The sequence below is a fragment of the Chionomys nivalis genome, chromosome 10 (assembly GCF_950005125.1).
Source record: "Chionomys nivalis chromosome 10, mChiNiv1.1, whole genome shotgun sequence".
Taxonomy (NCBI): domain Eukaryota; kingdom Metazoa; phylum Chordata; class Mammalia; order Rodentia; family Cricetidae; genus Chionomys; species Chionomys nivalis.
The window spans coordinates 24,976,762-24,999,068 of NC_080095.1; the positions used below are offsets into that span (position 1 = coordinate 24,976,762).

The following is a 22,307-nucleotide window of genomic DNA, read 5'->3' on the forward strand; positions in this document are numbered from 1 at the left end:
TGTTCCCTGGCACGGGGCAGGGGGATAAAGGTGCTCCCTGGTGTATGTGGGTAAAGGAACTTCCTGGCAAGGGGTGGGGGTAAGGGTACTCCCTAGTAGAGGTAAGGGAACCTTCAACCAGAGTTCTGAGACTACTAAAAAGAAAGACAAGGCAGAAATGGTAATCCGATGAAATGTTACAAGCTGGATTGCAGTTACACAGGGCATCGCTAAGTTTTCTGTAGGTTTCTTGGAATAGTTTAAATTTTTAAATTATGTTTATTTATTGTGTGGATGTGGATCCCATCTGCTACACCAGTGTGGAGGGCAGAGGACAACTTGTGAGAGTTTGGTTGGTTCTTTATTTTTATCACGTGGGTCCTGGTGCTCAAAGTTAAAGCCGTCAGGCTTGGCAGCAAAGCATTTCATCTGCTGCGCCACCTCGCCAGCCCTGCGCTCCAACGTTTGTTTGAAAAAGCAAAAAGCCCATATGCTTGCGCTCCTTCTCTGAGGTGCTGGGGAAGGTAGTCTGAGGAACCCAAATCTTTTCCTCCGGCGGCACAGCCCTTCACCCCATCAGATGGGAGGGACAGGGGCTCACCACCTTCCCGGGCAGCCTGATAGCAGCCGCTATCCTCAGTTGCCTTGTGGCTGACATCTGTGCTTTGCCTCCTAAGAGCTATGAAGTAAGGTCAGAAGCCTGCACATCCATGTTAGGAAGGAATTGGAGAGCCCAGCCTGGGGGGCAGTCCATGGCCACCCAGAGATTTGGACTTCAGTTCATTTTTTAGGGAGCAGCTTGGGCGGCCATCTCTAGGACATCGTGGCAGAAACCCAAGAAGGCCACTGGGGATTGTTCCTCTCTCCCGTGACAGCTACAGAACTTGGGTCAAAGAGCAGCAGCCGATACTGAAGGCCATCAGACCTGACGGCCTGGACGTAGGATGTTCACAGTAGCATAAGGCAGGCCACAGTCCCAGGGAAGATAGAACCTCCTTCTGAGGCCACTGCACCCTGTGAGCCTCACAGTCTTGGTATAACCAGGAGACGATACAACCTGCCTTAGTGGTGAGTGAAGAACTAACGAAGGCAGCACAGGCGAGAACTCAGGCCATCACTGATGGGGCAAATTACAACCGCGAAATGTGATGAGGTCCCCGGACCAGTGTCAGGAGGGAGGCGAGGCTGAGGGGACAACAGGCAGGACTGGGACGGAGCTGGGGGTGGCAATGTGCACCAGCAATCCCAGTGCTGAGGATCAGGGTTTATTAGCCAGTCTAGCCAATTGCTGAGCTCTAGATTCATTGAGAGACTCTGCTTCTCCTGCATTTTGCAGGGCTGTGGTGACAACCTCCTGCCCCTATACAGCCCTCCCCCAACGACTTCGTGATGACAGAATGTGTACCTCCCACTTAGGATCTTGTGCCATCCGGACTGAACAGCACTCAGTGGGAACATCTGTCCACTGCTTCTTCCAGACAGACAATGAGCCGCACGTTGGCACACACCACCTCGAGAAATATGCTGACCAATCAGTCTCTTTTGGAATAGTTCTTAAAGGGTCCAACTCTATGGTTTTTAATATTGTCACAGCTGTGCAGCTGTCTTAGGATATTTTAGTCACCAGCCAGTCCCCATCCCCCGTCACCAGCTTCTACTCATTTGCGCTCTTTACCGACTCGCCTGTCCTAGGTATTTCCTGTAAGTGGACCTGGGCACTGTTCAGTTTCTTCCACTTTGCTGAACATTCTCGAGGTCCACCAGCCTGAGTGTGATGACTAGCAGAGTCTACCAGGGCTTCTGAATCAACTTTTCTTTCTTTTTTCTTTTTTTCTTTTCTTTCTTTCTTTCTTTCTTTCTTTCTTTCTTTCTTTCTTTCTTTTTTCTTTTCTTTCTTTCTTTCTTTTTTTTTTTTGAGGCAGGGTTTCTCTGTGTAGCTTTGGATCCTGTCCTGGAACTCACTCTGTAGCTCAGGCTGGCCTTAAACTCACAAAGATCCACCCGCCTCTGCCTCCCTAGTGCTGGGATTAAAGGCGTGCTCCATCACCACCCGGCAACCTTTTATTTCTTATCGAAAGACCACATTGCTTTCTATGGACAGACCACATTCTAGGTATCCATTCAACTCTTGCTAACAAGACCTAAGGTGGCAAGAATCAGTTTCCTATAGATCATTAATAATTGCAGAAATTGCAGCAAAGTAATTTGTCTGTGGGTGACATTACATCGTAGACATGAAGGAAGACAAGGACTCATGAATCAAGTGGTTCAGAACAAATGCCATTGTTGGCAGAACGGGTGTGGCATTGGACATGGAGTCTGATCGTGGCCCAGACACCACCCCTCCCCTCTCTCTATTCAACAACATCTTCAGGAAAAGGAGACGTTTGTGCTCAACCTCAGATGCCTGGTAGGTTGACTCTTTCCACATGAACTCCAGCTGCTTGGCAGTGCTCAGAGAGTTACGCCGAGTGTACCACAGAACAAGAACGAGGGGATCAACTAGTAATGTCTGTGGGGTGCTCCACATGGGAGAACAGCTGTGCCTGCTGCTCTATATACTGACTGGGCCTCTCTCAGGCCAAAGACTAAGGTCCTTCCAACCCTGCAAATTCCATGTCTCTGTGTCTCATCTGACCCTTGGCTGTGGGCCTTTGAAGGCTTCTCTTTCTAGCTGGGCTGGCCCTGCCCCAGAAGACAGCACAGAAAAGGCAGGCGGCCAGGCCAGCCTTGTCTCTTCTGCCAGATCCTTTTCCCTGAGTGTGCACAGCTCGGCCCCAGCTGCTGCTTCTTTCCTGGGCTGGCCCGAGCTGTAAAGACACAGGACCCAAAGCAGAGCTCCAGGGCCTGTAGGACAGAGGAGAAGTAGCTGGATTCAGACCTCTTCCACTGGTGTTCCACAGACACAGGCCGCCCATTTCCTGCATGGAATGACTATTAGAGGTGCAGGCCAGTACCCACAGGCACGTGGGATTTCAAGGACAACGAGCAGAGCCCATGTTTTACGGAGTTTTCCTTTTCCTAACACTGAAAGACTTGTATGATAAGATAGACCCTTCACAGTTGTGCCCAGCACTGACCAATTCTGCAGGCTGCCCACAGCCTCAGAAGGGAAGTCAACTCAAGCAGGTCTTCCGGCCCCCGGAAATAAAGAGAGCAGACCAGGTCACCTCAGTTCATGCGTCACAGCCCACATCAAGGGGTCTGGCAAGTCAGAAGCCTTCAAGCTTTTTGTGTCTGCCTGCAGAGGCTTTTGTCTCTCTTAAGTCAGTAATCCCAGCCCTGTTCCCAGCCCTGCCTTCCTGAATCTACCATGGATTCCAGCGTTCCCTCTGGACTCAAACTCACCCCTCACATGGGCCCCACGAAGTCCACAGAGGCAATGATTTCGGTGCCCAGGCTCTTCCGATGGCAGCCCTACCATGACAGGCCAGCCCTAACCCTGTTTCTCAGATGCTCTGACTTGCTCACAGTGTTATACCCTCTATGTCTCTCTCCCTGGCTGCTTCTCTTCACTGTGGGTAGGACTGTCTACTCCCATCAGGTCCCAGTTTGCGGGTGATTGTCCTGGTTCTTAGCCATCGGTATGACAAGGGCTGGGTTGCCTGGTGCTTAGGGTGTGGTCTTGTTTGCTTTCTATTGCTGTGATAAAACACTGACCAAAACCAACTTGGGGGAGGAAATGGCTTATCTGACTTACAGGTCCAGATTACAGCCCACCATTGAGGGAAGTCAGGGCAGGAACTAAACCAGGAGCAGAGGCAGAAGCCATGGAGGAAAGCTGCTTGCTTACTGGCTTGCTCCTCATGGCTTGCTTGGCCTGCTGTCTTATATACCCCAGAACCACCTGCCCAGGGGTGGAACCACCCATAGTGGATTAGGGCCTCCCACATTAATCACTGATCAATAAAATGCCACACAGTCTTGTCTACAGGTCACTCTGATGGAGGCTGTGTGGGTTTTTTGTTTGTTTGTTTGTTTGTTAATGAGAATGGCTCCTATAGGTTCATGTATTTGAATACTTGGTCCCCAGTTGGTGGAACCATTTGGGAAGGATTAGGAGGTGTGGCTTTGTTAGAGGAGGTGTGAAACTGATAAAAAACTAACTTGCCGAAGGCATGAGCTTGCAAACCAGGCAGCCTGCAGAAAGAGTCCCAGTGACTGCTCCTGTCTTTGCCTCTCTGCACATGTATTTAAGTGGGGGTGAGGGCCTTAGCACTTTATATTCTGGTTCTAAGAGCTTGAGGCTGTGCTTCAGTGAAAACAATGCCCGATAATGTTGGTACAACCGCTGATCCATCCATCCATCCATCCATCCATCCATCCATCCATCCATCCATCGTATTGATTCAGCTCTGCTACAGACCTGCTCACTCTAGGCTGATCACAATACTTTTGAAGTAAGCATTGCTGCTGGCAGACTCGAGAGATGGCTCCATTATTAAAGCGTGTACTGTTCTTGCAGAGAATCTAAGTTTGTTCCAAGCATCCACACTGGGTGGCTCATAAGCAGCTGTAAATCCAGTTCTAGGGAACCTGACACCTCTTTAGGTACCAGCACTCATATGTGCATATACCTACACATAGACACATGCCTATACACATAACTAGAAATAAAGCATTAAAGCAAAGAGCAGCTGGCGTCCTGCACCCACCCCAAAGAGACACCCAGAGGCATCACTAGATGTGGAAAAGGACTGGAGAAGGCAGGATTCAGCGACCCATGTACTGGCCAGGACTGAAGCTAAAAGCCTCAAAGGCACAGGACCCAAGTCCCTGTGGCAGGGACAAGCTCTGGGCACATGTGTTGAACATTCGTATCAGGATGATCTCAGGATACCTGTGCAGAGACAGAGAGAAAGGTGGCCACGAGGTGCCCAGAGGGGACAGAGAGCTGGTGGCGGAGAGAGGGGGGACCTTCCAGGGCACCCAGCTGTCCTTTCTGATTTTGAATCGTCCCGTGACTATGCTATGGGTTGGGGATACACCAGAGGTGGCTGGAAACTCCAAGCAAGCCAAGTTTTCTTTAGGAGGAGTCCCGAGCTGCACCATGCGGTCCCACTCAGGGCTTGGCTCTCTTTGGGCTAAGCGTATCTGTAGTAGGCCGTTTTGTTTTAGAACCTACCTCAAGGAGATCTATCAAGAATGCAAGTGTTTTCTGGGGCAGGATTCACAGTTGAGGAAAACAGGGAAAATCAAACAGTGAAGGTGTCCCACCCTCACCCATGAAGATCCTTCTTCTTCCCTGTCTGTGTTTGGTGCTGAGGATGTCTACAGCCCAGGCCCAGCACAGAGCAGGGGTGGAGGAGAAAAAAGGAATAGCAGATAAAGACATATCGGCATTACAGGCAGCTGGCAATATCCATCCATCCTTGACCTACAGAGAAAGCAACTTTAGATGCTGAACTTAGTACAAACACTGAAAAAATACAGAGCCATTAAAAAGTTCCCAAGGGACATTTAGCTGGCCGGAACATTGGGTAGCACAGCTTCCATGGAGGGTAACTTATAGCACATTTGTAGGCGTGCATGCCCTTTGACCCCGCAACTGAGGAAAGTCATCTTTGCAGATAGAGCTGCCATGTGCAACATGATTCCTGAAACATCCAGTGCTCCCTGGAGCCACTGGGGCATTGTCTGCACAGAGACACGGCTGAAAACAACCTCTGTGCCCATTGATAAGGGATCAGGAAAATGAAGGACAAACTATGCAACTGAAAAAAAAAAAGAGGAGGCTGTGTACTGATACGGAAAGGGTGACCGGAAGTGGCTAGTGACAAAGGACGGAACAGTATGTCCTGAGTGTCTCTGTCGGATGGAGTGGCGGTGTGTGGAGAATGGAGGGAGAGGATGAGGAGGGAAAGGCTAAAAATCTGACTAGCACTTAGGGATAACCATGAAGACAGACACAGCACCCCTCCCCCCAGAGTGGGAGAGGGGAACCTGGCCCTGCCTCTACATGGGGACGGCACTGGGCACCATGGGTTTCTTCACATCAAGATACCAAGATCTCTGTCTCCTTTATACTTTTCTGCACAGACTGTATTTTTATAAGTTTTATTAATACTAATTGTTGTTACCAGAAAGTAACAGGATACTACGAAGACAGATGAATAGGGCTGAGAAGGCTCAGTCAGTAAGAAGTTGACCTTGAAGAACGGCAGACTCTGAGTTCTGCCTCTAGAACACACCTAAGAGCTGGGCGCAGCGGCACATGCTTGCAATCTCAGAGGTGGGAGATGGAGATGCCATCCCTGGAGCTCACTGGCCGGCTGGCTTAGCCTACTTGGTGAAATTTCAGACCAATGAGAGACCCTGTCTCAAACCAAAAGCAGAAGGCTCCCAAGCCCAAGGTTGTCCTCAGATCTCCACATACAGAGCACACATAGGTGATGTACGCACGCACACACACACACATACACATACCATACACAAACATACACACCACACAACACACGCAGTCAGACATATAGACAGATACACACACACACACACACACACAAAATGAAAGAAAAAATACCCAGACTTGCTTGCTACTTGCCTATCTGTGTTTCTTGTACGAAACAGGGCAGAAATGGGGTTGGGGCACTCAAAAGCCCAGCTCGGACACCCTGATGGTGCCAGGGGAAGACTGGGCCACCACTCCCCACACTTGAGGCCCTTTGCTTTCTCTGCGTTCCAGCATCACAGAGTGGATCTGAAGTGTCTCCCCAAAACCTGTGAGTGAAGGGCCCACGGTAGTGCAGTTAAGAAGGGAGGGAGGTCTGTGAGAGGTGACAGGCCACAAGGACCTAACCTCATCTGTGTGGTCATTCACCGGGGACCATGGCTCCCTGAGCTTTTGGGAAACGTGGCTTTACTTCACAAGTCGGTTCTCTCACGACTGCCTGGCCACGGTGAGGCAGACAACTCCTGCCACGATGCTCTGCCTGGACACACAGACCCCAAAGCAACTGAGCCTGGTGACCACGATGGGAGCCTGAAACCGTGAGACAGAACAAACCCTTCCTCCTTGAGTGAATCGTTAGGTATTTCATCCAAGCCAGATAGCACATTCAGACCCCTCCTCTGGAGAGAGAAAAAAAAAGAGGGAAAATGCCCTCATATATCCACAGGGCCAGAAGCCAGGGGTATCAGACAGGATTGTGCATGTGGGGCTGGACAAGTGCGGGAATGCTGTCTACAGGACACCACAAAAGGATCAGTACAGAAGATGGGTCCCAAGGGCTCCAACTCATCCCAAGTGTTAGTTAGTGGCTGCTGGCTTTGCTAGTTAGTAGTGCAGCCAGTGCTGTCTCCTGGAAGCTATGGTGATGGGGCAACTGGTAGACCTACTGTCCAGTGCAGTCTTCACAGGCTTCTCTTGGTGTGTGATAGGTACCTGAGGTCAGCAGCTACCCCAGGGGATCTGGCAGACCTGGACCTCTCCAGGGTTGGCTTTCTCAGGGTGTTTGTGACCTTGCGTCACCTGCAATTTGTTTTCGATTGGAAAGCAAAGGGGGCCGAGGAGAGAGAAGAACATTCTTGCTGTGAGTCCCTTCCCTAAGCACAGCCCTGCTGGGAAAGCAGCTCAGGAAAGAGCTCCACCCTGCGATGGCTTTCTCCCAGGAGCTGCCATGGGGCAGGCTGGACACCAGGCCTCGGCTTTAGCAGGTTGACCCCAGCTGCCCTGGGGCTCCTGGGCTTCTATTGACCCCCAAGTTTGGTGCCCTCCTTGTTTCTGCTGCTTTCTTTTCCCACAGAGAAAGCTGTTGAGAAAACTGGACCAAGGAGGCTTGAGGTGCCCACAGCCAGGAGAGGGGGCCCCACCCAGACGGGCTATTCTAGCATTGAGCAGTATAGCACGGAGTGTCTCTCACGTCACACTGCCACCCTGCCTCTGGCCCTGTAAGCTGCGTGTTTATTCAGGGGTCTCGCCATCTGGAATTGAGGTGGCAGGAAGGCAGAGACAACACACGCACCCCACCACGCACTGACACAGGAGCTGAGCAGGGGACACACAACTCATGCCAGAAGAGGACAGAGACCAAATTCTTTCCCAGGCACCTGCCTGCAGTGTACTGAGACTCGCATATCAATCTTTCAGTCAGAGTACCAACCCTGGCTGACCTGGAAGGGCTGCTATGGGGGAACACCAGAATCAGGGCGTCTGGAGCTTAGAGATGGCTCAACAAATGGTCAGCTATGGCCACCACCCAACTTGCACAGGGTACTACTTGAGTAGGGTAGGAAAAGTTCTGTCCTGGAAAGGGAGCAATCCTCTGGTCTAGCCTCTGCTACCGACTTGCTCTGAATCCAGGTTTCCTCCATAGTAAAACAAGAAAAAGGTTACAAGCCCCCATCTGCTCCACAGGGCATGGATGCCAGTGGGGGGAGGGAGGAAGTGTCCTCTGACAAAGGAGTCCCCACCTCTGAATGGAGAGGTGACTCAGAACGGAAGCTTGGCTTCCAGCAGCTGCCTCTCCTTGGGTCACTGCTAAGAACGAGAGGGTGCAGACAGGACACAGGCCTGACTCGCATCTTGCACAAACCATCAAAGCATCACGTCTCTCCAGTATCTGTGACACTGAGTCACCTGACACCCTCCCAAGCAGCGGCTGTGGCCACATTTCCTCTACTGGGTGTCAGGTGTACCATGTGTGCGCCCCAGGCTGACTCTCCTGCCGATTCTAAGGGAGTCACTTCCCAGGCAACCTCCAAAAGTCAAACAGCGTTGCCTGCCCAGGCCTTGAACCCTGCCACTCAGTTACTCCCTGTTCATATATGCCCAGCTACCCCAACAGAGGGGACATGTGACAGGTCTGAGTGTTCAAGCGCCAGGCTGGAAGAAGCTGAAGACACTGGCTGTCACAGACCCATGTCTGTGTGTTTCAGATGCTCAAGGCAAATTTTACCTTGTATGATGGTATGAGGAGATGGTACCTTTGGGAAGGGATTATATCATGAAGAGAGTGAAGTCTCATGGGTGGATTTTTTTGCCTCATATAGAGGCCCAGAACACAGCTTGGTCTTCTTGTATGTGAGGACAGAGCCAGCAGCCTGTGAGAAACAGAAAATGGCCCCACTGACACCGAACCTGTTAGCACTTTGATTTTGGATTTTATAGCCTCCACCATTGTTTAAAAGGAAACCACTGTTGTTTAAAAGGTGTCGGCGCTGGCATTTTGTCATAGCAGCAGGAGCTGGCAAGATCCTGGCTAGTGAACTTGAGGCAGGGTGAAGTACTGAGGTGGGGGAGAATGGGAGCTGTAGGAAGACACTCAGGCATATACCCCACACATCCGTTTCAAGTGCCTCTGAATTCCAAGGACAGAGTGTGGCCTGTAGGTGTCAAAGGTGAAACTAGCAAGTAGGGACCTGACATCCTTTCTGTACCTTCCAACTTGGGTGTCACCCTGCAGTGGGGTTGGGGAGATGGGACCCAGGGCATTCCTGGATGAAGGGCATCAGGTGTGAGCCTCAGGGGTGGCACAGGATACAGAATGCAGGGGATTTGTGGCTAAGCAGAGGCTCTGGCTGGGGCGGAGCTTCACTCTGGTTCCAACGCTATTGTCTCGTGGCCTGCCAAGAGGCATCAGAACTCCAGCCTTGGAAGATGGTGAAAATAGGGACAATTCTCAACTGTGCGGCCAGAAGTAGATCCTCAGGATGCAAGCTGGGGTTACCAGGGTACAGGCAAGAGTGCCCAGAGTCCCTGCCCCTGTCCCAATGACACACAAATATCCATGCTCTCAGGAATTCTTCTATTAGAGTCACAGAACAAAGCCACTTGCAGTGACTGCTGACCTCCTAAACTCAGACTTCAGTGGAGGTGAGAGAAGTCCCAGGCCTCAGGCAGGGCCTAAAACAGTGTGTGCTTTCTTTTCTAGGCAGACTACAGATAAAACGGACACTCCACAGCCTGGAGGCCTAGGACAGAGGGAGCTGGCAGGCTTATCCTCAGAGGGTAGAGTCTTACTCCTGTGGCTACTCAGAGACAATACTGAAGCCTGTTTTCAGGGCTTCTTGCCAGCCTGAAGTTCAGTTTTGTGCTGAGTGAACACACATCCTCCATTCATTACTAGCAAACACACGCCACGACATGACAGTTCACGCCCATCAGAAGCTTGCAGAGCCCACAGACCTTCTCCAGGCACATCATGGCCTCCTGTGCTAGGGACAAGACCTTTCAGTGCTTCTGGGGCCACATGGAACAATAAAATGACCTCCATTGACAACAACAACAGGTACAATCAGATCACACCTGATGTGAAGGGTGTTCTGACAAGGACATCATCTGTCTATAACGTGAGGTGGAGAGACCGTGGAAGGACACATGTCCACCTTGCCACCTGCCCTCCGATCAGAGGACTGCTAGCTCTTGGCAGGCACTCTTAGAGAATTTCACGTGAGTGTTAGCCAGCAGGCAGGTTTTCAAACAAAAGCCATGACGTATGAGGATCCACCGGAAATGTCCTCATGCTACGATACGAGCGGTAGCCATTGTGAGCCTGGCTTCTACACAGGACCCTGGGGAAACCAAGACTTGTGTATGGTGGGGATCAGAGGGGTGAGGGTGGGGGTGGGAGGTGAGGGTAGGGGCTCTCCATACAGAGCCTGGCAGCAGCCTGCTCTCAGCTCCCAGTGGAGGCAGAGGATGCACTTGGGAAAAAAAGGGAGGACTGGCCAGTGGCAGCTGTCATAGGGGGGCTGTCTTCCAAGAAGCATGCACCCAGGCCTCTCATCCCACCACGAATGGAGGGGTCATGAGTCTTTGCGAAGTGTCACTGTGAGAGGGCTATGAGGTCACTCACCACTTAACTTTATTCTGCGACGAGCGCATGGGACCTCTGCATTTCCGTGTTTCATTCACAAAGGAAGTGAAGACCAGAGAGGGCAAGCATCCATCCCAAGCATTCAAAGCAAGTCAAAGTGGACTGTGGACAGGAACTAGATACCAGTTTGTACAAGGCATAGAAACCCTATGAGCTGGGTTACTGCCAGAAGGCTGAGTGACAGGGACATGAGCGTGAGGAACAGGAACCTTCAGAAAAACACCTCATGGGACACCTACTTTATGCTCAACATTGTTCAAACTGCTAACACGTATTAACTCACAAAATCCAATAACTCCGTGAGTTAGAAACAGTTATGACTTTACTTGTACAATGAAGAAACTGAGGCAGAAATGGGAAAGTATGTCCTGCCAGCTTGCTCTAGGCCCTGCTTCTCTGACCACAGTGTCCAGGCCTCACTGAGAGTACACTGAGCCATGGCTGCCCTGTGCCTGAGGAGTTGCCTGGAGAGGAGCCTAGGTAATAGCCCCCACCCCACCTAAGCCGTGCACACACAGCTCCCGTAAGGTCCCAAGCACTCTCCCTTCTAAGGATACTTGCAGCAACCCTGCTGCACCCTGTATCCTCTGCTAAGTTCTGGTCCATACCGTGAGCCTTGCTCAGTCTGTAGTAGCCTCCACAGTTGGGGCCACCCACTCTCTTTATCTATCAGCTCGGACAGCCATGTGGGTTCCACGATGGACATCTGGGCACAGACATCTGTGGTGCCTGAATTTGTGATCACCCCAACTGGAAGCCATCGCCTGGGCTGTGAGGACCTGGATACACAAACCGGCATACCAACCCAGTGAGATCCCAAGTGAAAACAGGAAATACCTGCTAAGCCCCAAGGCTCAGAGGACCTCAAATTCATCCAGTTAGGAAGCTGCAGCTTGCTTACAGAGAGCACACTGGGTCCATTCTAGGGAAAACTGAAGGGCACCAAAGTGAGTGGTTACAGGCCTGGGTGGACCCATGGGAGCTGACATCCCTCACTCAGGGGGTGCATACCCTCTGAGCCCTGGAAGATAAGCTCCTCCCAGCCCTGGCCACTGTTTCTCAGTTTCCTCTGGGCTGAGTATTATGTGCCCTACATATGCTAATTACTGTTTTCTTTGGTTGGGGGTCCCCAGTGGCCCACAGAGTGAATGCCTCTGTACAAGGATGAAGGAGCTCTTTGCTCTCCCCAGAAGCAGTTCGAGCCCACCCCACCTCCCACATAACTGTCAGGACGCTCAGCCTGAGTAAAACACAATTTCTTCACCCTCCCCCACTGGCACACCCTCAGCCAGGCACATCTGAGCCAGTGAACAACCTGCGCCATGGCATGCAACAGTCTTGAGGAGGTATGACGCATCCCAGAGCACCAGTCAGACGTGAACCAGAATAAACAGCCAGAAGCTTCCAGAAGCTTCCAGCGAAGTCTAAAACTCGCATGCCTGCAATCTAGTCCTGGAGGGGTGACCTCTCCTCTCTCTTTCCTTTTCTCCTTTCTGCCCCCACTGAGAGCAGTCCTAAAAATAGTACTAAAAATTCAGTTTAGTATTTCTGGGTATGGATAAAAGGTAGAAAACTCTGTTACTTGGAATAGAATTTGTATTAGAAAAAGTAAAATTGCAGTGATTTAAACAAGATGAATGTGCTCCTCCCTCATCTGAAGAGACGTGTGTGACTTTGGATAATTAGTCCACAGCAACTATGTTTGAGACCCTAACTATATTGTTATCCCACCCCGCACAGCTTCTGCATTTTAGTTTACCTCAGAATCCAAGATGGTTGCCTCAGCTCCAGCTGTGATAGCTGCATTTCAGCCAATAGGAAGCACAAATCTTTTCATTGTAAGGGCAAACTTCACTTTCTACTTACACCTCTCTGTCCTGAACTTAAAAAATCAAATGACTATAATCTACTTGCAATAAAATTGCGAAACATTTGGCTTAAAAGTTCTATACACCTAAAATGCAGGAGCCCACCATGAAGGCTTTCTTTACTCTCACAAAGGTCCTTGGATAGAGACCAGAACTACTCTCGAGGAAATCAAGAGTCCCCAAACCTTAGACCTGCACACAGGTTTCATTCAACACAGAGTCTCGGGATGATGATGAACAGTCCACACAGGCAACGACTAAGCTGACTCTGTTATGGACCATAACATAGGCAAGAGAGATGGCTCAGTGGGTAAGGTGCCTGGCACCAAGCTTGATGCCCTGAGATCTACTCTCAGGACCCATGAAGGAAGGAATGAACCAACTCCAGAAGTTATCCTCTAATCTCCACTGTGCGCATGGCATACATATGAAATGTAATTTTACATTACATGGCACTATGATGGTTGACAGGCAACACACGTCCCCAGTACATGTAGGAACATGGAAGGAAGTAACCCTTGGTGAAAAAAGAGAAACACAAGTCATCACGTACACATCGATTAAAATTATACAAATACACATTTGATCAGGGTACAGATTAAGAGTCAAATGTTTGCTTTCAATTTCATTATTTTTGTCCATGAATTTTTGAAGAACAAAAATTGTTCTTGAGGATCAATAGTATCCACACGCGTAACAGCATGTATGTGCATGCACAAACATACACACATGTGCGCATGCACACAGAGTTCCTAATGGTCTCACAGACCAGAGGGCTGAGAACACTGTCTCTGGTCACCATGACAACACTGTGGGAGCTGGGGTTGCCACCCCGTTAGCCATGCCAGAGGAAGGAGGTGCTGTGGCAGGCTCAGCTGCAGCATCTTGCCTACCATTGCTGAGCCCTGAGTGGAGGAACAGGCCCTGCTCATCACTATGGGAAATAAACCCCAATCCCTTCCACAGAGAGCCAAGTAGAAGCCCCTCCACGCCTTCACACACAGCCCCTTTCCCTGCTCCACACCAGACTCCTCAGGGCTCCACACATATGCCCTATTGGTACCAATTTTTCTACTTCAATCCAACTTCTAATTGAATTCCTTTCCCTGTATTCCTGATCTTAGTAGTTAATACATACCTCACCTTTGAAGACATGACCCCAGAGCTATGACTGCCAATGCCCTCTCTGCTCACCACAGCCAATGGCAGTACCCCCTCAGGTACTTTTGTCTAGAGTACCTAGTACTTCAGCTCTGCGCATGCCTCTCTTCTGTTTCCTAGTGGATCTGGAAACGTCTAGACGTCTAACTGCTCAGTGAGTGGCCAACTGATGGATGGATGGATGGATGGATGGATGGATGGATGGACAGACAGATGGAGGGACAGATGAACTGAGAGATGGAGGAATGGATGGAGAGATGAAAGGATGAATGATTGGGTAAGTGGAGAGATGAATAGATGGATGAATGGACAGACAGGTGAGTGGATGGACAGATGGAACATAGATGGACTGGACTTCTGGCTAGGTGGCTATATGAAGGAGCAAGCGGAGGGTGGACAGGTGGCAGACGCTGGCTGGTGGCAGGAGGACAATGGGTGGATGACGGATGGATCAACAGGTGGGAGACAGATGGCTAGCTGTCTGAATGACTGCGTGGGTTAGGGATGGATGAATGGATAGGTGGCTGGAGGAGAATGGGTGAATGAGTGAACAGGAAGAATGCCTGAATGTGCTTCAGAAGGAGGCTCTGCTTAACACACAGATCAGGAAGATACAGGTATAACCGACAGTGTCATCAAATGCCATCCTTAGAAGCTGACTTAATGTCCTAGACACATTCACATGGCCAGCCTCTGAGAGCTGAGAGGGAGGAGCCTGGGCAAAGAACTGGGTAAATCTTGTCTTGCTAGTTGATCCATCAGCCAGAGACCATCAGTCTGGATGAAGCCAGGCTTGTTCATTCACCAGCCTCGGAGCCCCAGGGAGCCTACAGAGGAGGGCTTCCCAATGCCAGAGGTCCTCCTTTCTGGGCTAGCCCACTCCACCCAGCCCTTGAGAAAACAGGCTCCTCCCATAGGCTCCAGCATCCCCACTGGGCCCCACTCATCAGTGGAGTGGCAAGGGAATCTCAAGTCTCATCTAAGAAAAACAAGCTCTTAGCTTGTTTGAAGATCTCAGAGTCGGCAATAATAAGAGGCCAGCATTCCAGGGGGCAGCGTCTAATAGGACAGCCTATCTAAGGCCCTCTTTCCTTCCTAGGCCAGAAATAGAGGACCCTCAGTCCACCTGGCCCTGAATAGGAAGATGCAGTCTTGGCCCAGAGCCTGGGGCCAATGCTTTATAGGATGTGGCCTGAGCTCACTGTAGCTACCTCAGACACAGACAAGCCTGACCACAACCCTCTAGAGGTGGGCCTCTTTGTCTGAAAGGAACTAAAATTGTATCTCGGGCTGGTGCATTCTTTTAAATCTACTGACAGAGTGGGAACATCCCAGGAACTGGCGAGACAGCATGAGGGGCTCTGTGACCCTTTCTAAGTTTGTGATTACTGACTATCAGCCTTGTATCAGGTTTGGAGCAGCCGTCACAGGCTTCGATCTAGGGGAGAGGAATGGCCCCTGAAGTGGAAACCAAGGTTCTTCCAGATTCTTCCGTGAAAAGCTGAGTCTGACAGCCTGAGAGATACAGAGCTGAGAAAGCCCTCCCTCTGCCTTGTTGGTATCTGAAGAAATATTCTTCTGGACTGTGCACCTCTCTCTCCTTCAAGGACACTCTCACACACTGAATGGAGATGGAAGACACAGAGTCACTTTCTGGCCTCCCACACAGAGACTGGCTGACTGACGTGAAGAAGGCCTGGGAATGTGGTGAGAGCTTACTCTGGTAGGCAGCTAGAGAACCCTTCCCAGGCAGGGTCTCCTCTGACCTCCATCCTTCCACCCTGTCTAAGGTTAACGTCACAGGCAACTTACACACCATGTAGGCAACTGAAAACTTTGGGATTTCCCTACTGTTCTTTTTTATTATTATTATTGATATTTATTGAACTCTACATTTTTCTCTGCTCCCCTCCCTGCCTCTCCCCTCCCCTTCAGCCCTATCCCAAGGTGGCTGGGAGGTCTCTCGAACCGGCCTGATGCCAACCCTTCCTGGAGAAGCCCTCCCACCCACCCTCAGTCAAAGCCCCACTAGGAAACCATTGGCCTTGGTCACGGGAGCGCTCAGACTCAGCTCTTTTGCATGACCAGTTTTGTCAACTAAACCCCACAATATGAGAAAGTATTTCCCCTTAGCTGCTTGAACAGAGAGGTGGCCCAGAAGCCTCCTTTCCGAGTCTGCCTTTGTTTCTTAGGAAAGGGAATAGCATGTTCTAGACTATTCTGTGGGTCACCTCTCTAGTGATCGGCACTGCTTGCCCTAAGGATGCTCCCTAATCTTATTGCAGAACCCTATTCCTGCTGCCCATGGGCCAGCCCTGGAGGGAATTACTGGAACAGCTGCTCAGAGATAAGATATTTGGAGACCAGGGCTGCAGAGAATTGTTTATTAGGAAACCAATACCCAAACTTGAGAGGGGACAGGACCCCAGGATGCCCATTAGCTCTGCAGATGATCTCTATATATGCAAGACCTTGCACAGTCTTCAGATCAAAGAAAGACAGGCTCCCCTCCAGCACCTCAACCCTCCCCAACAATAGTGCCTTTAAATTCTAAGTTTCTCTGAGTTCAGAGATCTGCAATTGAAGCCTTGTGAGGCAGCCAGGGACCCCAGAACTTCCACCCCCGTCTATCTGTTTTCCAGGCTCAGGATGTTCCACTCTGCCCATCCCTGAGAGGGGCTCATAACATCCTGTCAGTAAGGACCATGGTGGAATGGGGCTCAGCTGGGTCCCCACATAAGGTCCTGGGTATCCAGCCCCCTCTGCCCTCCAGGCTGGGGACAGTGAAAGACCTTGGGGTCTGCACTCCTTCGAGGGGCCTTTTAGACAGGTAAGCACACACCTGATGGTGACAAGGGCTGGAGGGGCATGCTGCTCTCCCTGCCTGGCCTGAGAGTCCTCCAAGCAGCTGAAACAACTGTCCTCTTTCTAATTGGCAACACTGTGCCACAGAGGAGAGGAGGGAAAAGCCACTACAGTTGTGGTTTTATACGTAGGTCCATCAGTCGAGACTTCCACGGTCCAGACCTCCCTTGGGGACAAAGTAGTGCAACTTCCTGATTCTAAGAATAAAAGGCAAGTTCTGGGCAGGAGGTGCATTGATCGAAAGGCCTAGAATCGGTCGTCGGGTCTGCACGAACCCAATGTGCTGGCTAATTTTACGTCAGCTTGACTCAAGGTAGAGTCATCTTCGAAGAGGGAACCTCAGCTGAAAGAATGCCCCCACCAGATTGGCCTGTGTGGTATTTTCTTAATTAGTGATTGATGCGTGAAGGTTCAGTACCCTGTGGGCAGTTCCGAAGGTCCTGGGTACTATAAAAAGGTAGACCGAGCAAGCCGTGAGGAGCAAGCCAGTAAGAGCATTCCTCCGTGGCTTCCACTTCCTGACCTGTCTTTGTTTTTGATGATGGACTGGGATGCAGTGTGTAAGATGAAATAAAAACCTTTTTTTTCCTCCTCAAGTTGCTTTGGGGTCATGGTGTTCTTTCGCAACCATAGAAACCCTAACGAAATCATCCACTAACTGGGAACAAGGTGACTCATAGTCACCTATTCCTTCACTAATAAGGGGCTGATGGGGAAGCACATAAGAATTTCAGGGGTTCTTCTAGATCCCCTTCCCTGTGCTTGGGTTCTTTCTGGGCACACGATTCTCTCAAACTCCTGCAGTAGCTAGGAAGCCACCTCCAGTATCTTTTCCATTTAACAACCCCTCCCACCTCAGCCAATGTCTTCTTTTTCCAAAGTCACTGGAGAAACTACAGGGCCATTCATATTTTGGGGAGTGCAGGGCCACCCTCCCTTACACCCTCCCTTCTGGGCCTGCCAAGGATTCCAGTTCCAAGCCTTTCCCGGCTCCTCGCTTCTCCAAACCTGCCTCCCCGCTCTTCTTCATGGCCGCCTGCCAGTTCAGCTCATTTGTCACTGTCTAGTGACACAAACCAAGAGATGATTCACTGGCCATGACAGGTGGAACCTGGGGGAGGGCCCGAGGGAAGAAACGGCAGTCACTCTGGGACCCTGAGGGCAGCTCTCATTCCCTCTGCAGACTAGTTGTGGGAGGTGGGGAGGGTGGGAAGGGACCTGCCTCTGATCCACGTCCCCCTTCTGCTTCCAGCAGAGATGTTCTATAGGAGTTTCTACTCATGATGTCTAGACTCCATCTGTGTCAGAATGCCAGTGCCTGGTAACACCTTAAGTTTTCTGTCCAACCTGGGACCAGAACATGTAGGCGTCAAGAGAGAAAGGAGAGTCCGGGAGGGCCGCAGGGATGGGTATGCCTAGACTCCTCCGTGCCATGCCAGCTGCATCCCTCCCCCACATCCCTGGTAAGAAAATCCTTCACTGCCCCAGGCCAGGATCTCTGTCAGGATGTGGATGCCAGTCAAGGCGACCTGAGAACATCAGACCCTGAAAGCCAAGAAGTCAGAGAAGACAGCAGAGCTGTAGGAGCTGAGGCCCTGCTCAGGAGCTTCCCTGAGTCTCAGAGCCTAGAGAGACTAAGGACTGGTCAGCATGGCCTTAACAGGACCCCTGTATCATGTCAGGCCAAAGGCTCAGAGACCCAAGTTCACCTTCTTCTTTCAGGGTCTCTGTTTCCTCATTGCAACACTGAGGACAGATTGGGTCAGGGCCCACCCAATTTTTTCTAAGAAAGGAATTCTTTTACAAATACAATTTAAAATAAACCCATAAATCCTCAACATAGCAAACCTGGGAAAATGCATAGGGCACGCTTTCCACGGCAGGGCGGTGTGGGGTGCCTACCACATCTCCCCTGGACCTAGAAAACTTCCAGCTCTCCCAGGCTTTAAGGGGCACCATTATTCAATCTCCTAGGACTCCACACAGCTGCCTTCCACCAGCTCCGCCTCTGGAGTTGCCCCTTATCCCCTATTTCGTTAGTCTAATTTCAATCCATCAACAAAGTCTGCCACTCTTACTTTTCCTGCCTCAATGGTCCATCCGGACCATCCTGTTTACACCTGACTACCAGGCTACTGTACGGGGCCTCGCAGCTGCTGTCTGTCACCCTCTGTGCAAACCTCAGCTAGGTCCTGAGCACTCACTCAAGACTGCTCAACCCCTGCAAGACCCACTTTCTGTAGCCCTAGCTCCCGCTAACCACATCGCCCCACCCCTAGAATGTTCTAGATTGTCTTAGCTTCTGCTGAATGTCCTCTCGTCCCAGTGACCTCCCCTGACCACCTGTCTAGAACGCTCTGAGGGTTCCTCCTGCCCAACTTACGTCCTCTGAGAACACCAGTCAGTGTGCAGAGCCTATTTGAGGGGTTGTGAACAGTCTTAAGTGTATCCCTCCCACAACAGTTGGTGGGAAAAAATGGCTGCCCCCAGCGTAGCCGGCAAACTCTCTGCATTTTCTCTTCTCCCAGTCAACCATTTCAAGAAGGAACAGAATTTGCTTGTAAAGACCCTTAGTTCAGGAGTCAGAACTCAAGTGACATTATCCTGGCTGATTGCAGGTAGCATTTCCAGCTATCCGAATGCCTCCCACTCCAGAAAGGAGAGGGTTCTGGGCCAATAGGGTGCAAAGAGACTCAGAAAGCTTTCCTGATGGCAGCAGGGCCTAGGGATGCCTTGGGGTGAAAGGCCTCTGGGTTTTTAGATGTGTAGCTCAGGGCAGGGTGTGTTAGAAAGTACCCTCCCAAGACTTAGAAGGAACCAAACCCTGAGCAGAGACCATTAGAAGCAGCTGTCAGTTAGAGGCTCAAGAGCCCCTAAAGTAACAAGCATTTCCCGCAGCAAATTTCTGCTCAAGAGTGCTTAGCATGAACCAGGCACTGTCCTAAGCAGGTCAGAGAGTGGCCTAGCTCCTATACTGCCTATAAACAGGCTTAGATACAACTCATCTGGGTGTTGGCGAGAAGGTTCAGTCAGTAAGCTGTGTAAACACGAGGGCCCGAGTCTGCTTCTCCAGAACGCATGTAACACCAGGTGGGCAGACCTCTGTAGCTCGCTGGCCAGGCAGGGAAGCTGAATCAGTGAGGTCCAGTGAGAAACTGTCTCAAAAAAATTGAGACCAAGAGCGACTGAAAAAGACACATGACACCAGTGCCTGGCCTCTACCCACACATGAGCGTCAGGTTCACACACACCAGCTCATACCCCCCCATCTCTACACACCACAATCCATCCACTCCAACCCTAGTGAAGGAGGATGTCCAGAGGAGGCGGAGGTCAGAGCACTTTGTCCCAATCACCCAGTTGGCAAAAGGAAGGTTCCCACCCAACAGATGACAATGATCATAATAACTATCGAGGACATGGCCTCCCAGCCAGTCTGCGTAATGCTTTCGACTAACTTAACCCTAAAAACAGCCTGTGAAGAGTAGTGACGATTGCTTATCCTTTTTTTTTGTTTTGTTTTGTTTTTTTGTTTTTTCGAGACAGGGTTTTTCTGTGGTTTTGGAGCCTGTCCTGGAACTAGCTCTTGTAGACCAGGCTGGTCTCAAACTCACAGAGATCCGCCTGCCTCTGCCTCCCAAGTGCTGGGATTAAAGGTGTGCACCACCACTGCCCGGCTGCTTATCCTTGTAGGTAAACCGAGGCATGGATTAAATCACTGGAGCTGGCAGGAATAAGGAAAAGCAGAAGGAAATGGGTCAGGCCAGGTCATCTTGGGGGTGGGGCTGGGGGTGGGGAATGGAAGTAGATGAGGTCATAGCCTGGTTTCTCACCCTCCTTTTCTAGCTGGCTTAACCTTCCCACCCAGGGTACAGCAGATACTTGCTCCCAGGAGTCCCTTCCCCATCAGAATTCCCAGTTCCCCAGCAAAGGAAGCATCAACACAGAATTTCCGGGTTGTGGCTGTAGCTGGGATTGGGGGTAGGAGGAAGGACACAGTCAGATCTACATGACTTAAGGGCCCCGACAGGCCACTCCCAGGCCCCCCCCCCCCCGTCCGTCCCGTCCCCCCCCCTCCCCCGCATAAGATAGGTACAGAATTCCTGTTCTACAGAGTGGAGACCCAAGGTCCTGGGAGATGAGGTCACAGACTTAAAACAGCCAGCCAGCCGCAAGACCAGGCCCGGGACTTTTAAATGAAAATACAAAGGTATGGCGCCCTAGATGCGCCCATCAGCCATGGCACCTCAGAAAGTCCTGGAAGGCTTTCACAGAAATCGCTTCCTACTCAGTTCCCCTTCCCCAGCTAATCTCTCGTGGGGTGGGGGTGGGGGGGTGGTAGGAAAGTAGCAGTCCCCAAGCCATTTAGTTTCACTCACTTCATGATGAATCTGTGCCCTGGGATTTTGCCAACCATATGCACCCGAGCACCCTAGACCCTCCTCACACACCAGGCTTAGCAGAAGCAGAGGACAGTCCAAAGGTTACTGTCCCTGACGATCCAGCCCGCTAGCAGAGGGGATCCCGGTGTCGCCTCAATCAGGGCAGAGGATCGGCTGCTTGGTGGGGTTCCTGAAGTTGTAGATGTCTTTGATCTACCATCCCACTCTCCTCCTAGCCCCAGGACAGGAGGGTGCAAGGGGGGTTGGGGCTCAGGCAGAACAGCGGTACACTGGGGTGCACAGGGCTGGCTGCGTCAGGACAACGAATGCTTGCATCCAAAGTTCAGCCCGGGCAGGAGCCATGTCTACACAGACACACCGGGCTCGAACATGTACAAATACAGATATACTCTAACCAAATCCGCCCAGCCGCGGGGAATGTGCGCTGCTTTTCCAGTTAAAAAAGTTTGAGTTCGAAAGTTTGGCCAAGTGCTGCACTCACCAGTGCCGCCCCCTTTCCCTGTAGAACCCCCGTCTGGTTTTGGTCCCTACTGGGCCAGGGGTTGGGGGGGGGGCATCTCAAAACGACACCCAAACGTCCGCAGCCCAGGGTCCCTCCTGAGCAGCCAGGACTCTCGGTGACCAAGCAGAGCAAAGGTGCAGGACGCGGGCCACCTGGGGAGAGGCGGGCGCGGGCTGCCACTTACCCGGAGGGGTGGGCGCTCGCGGGCGCCTCGGCGCGTCGCATCGTGGGGCCCGCAGTTGGGGACGCGGCTCTGCCGGGCTCAGGGGCGCGGCGACCTCCGCGTGGCGCTGGCGCTGTCGCTCGCCGAGGGTCGGGCCAAGTGCCGCCGCCAGCCGCGCGCCCAGTGGGGAAGCGCGGGGCCGCTGGCTTCCACTTCCTGGATCGCAGAGCGCGGGGCTCGCAGGAAGAGGCCGGCCCTGGTGGTCAAGGGCTTTTTGTCAGAAGCCATTCGGCGGCGGCGGCTTGCAACCCGGAGCCCCCTGGGGAGCGCGGAAGCCGGGCCGCGCCCCTGGGGCCGGGCCTGGCGGCGGGCGGTGCCGGGGTCGAGGGCTGCGCGGGCTTGTTGCCTTGGCCCGCGCGGGGAACCTGCGAGGGAAACTTACAGGAAAGTCTCCAAGTTGGCACCGGGCAGCGAGGCGCTCAGGGCCGGCAGGTGACAAGGCCCAGGGCACGACTGGGAGCTCCTCCATCCCAGAGGGAGCCACACAGCCTA

General features: G+C 51.7%; 1 protein-coding gene across 2 annotated transcripts in view; it reads right to left on the reverse strand.

The window, feature by feature from the left end:
* Positions 1 to 22,038, reverse strand: part of Rin3 (Ras and Rab interactor 3) — a 110,593-nt gene extending 88,555 nt beyond the window's left edge. For both annotated transcript variants that reach the window (XM_057783312.1, XM_057783313.1), the window contains exon 1: positions 21,777 to 22,038. In XM_057783312.1, the coding sequence (XP_057639295.1) occupies positions 21,777 to 21,817 (41 nt within the window). In that variant the 5' untranslated portion in view covers positions 21,818 to 22,038. The remainder of the gene's footprint in view (positions 1 to 21,776) is intronic.
* Between the last annotated feature and the right edge of the window lie 269 nt (positions 22,039 to 22,307).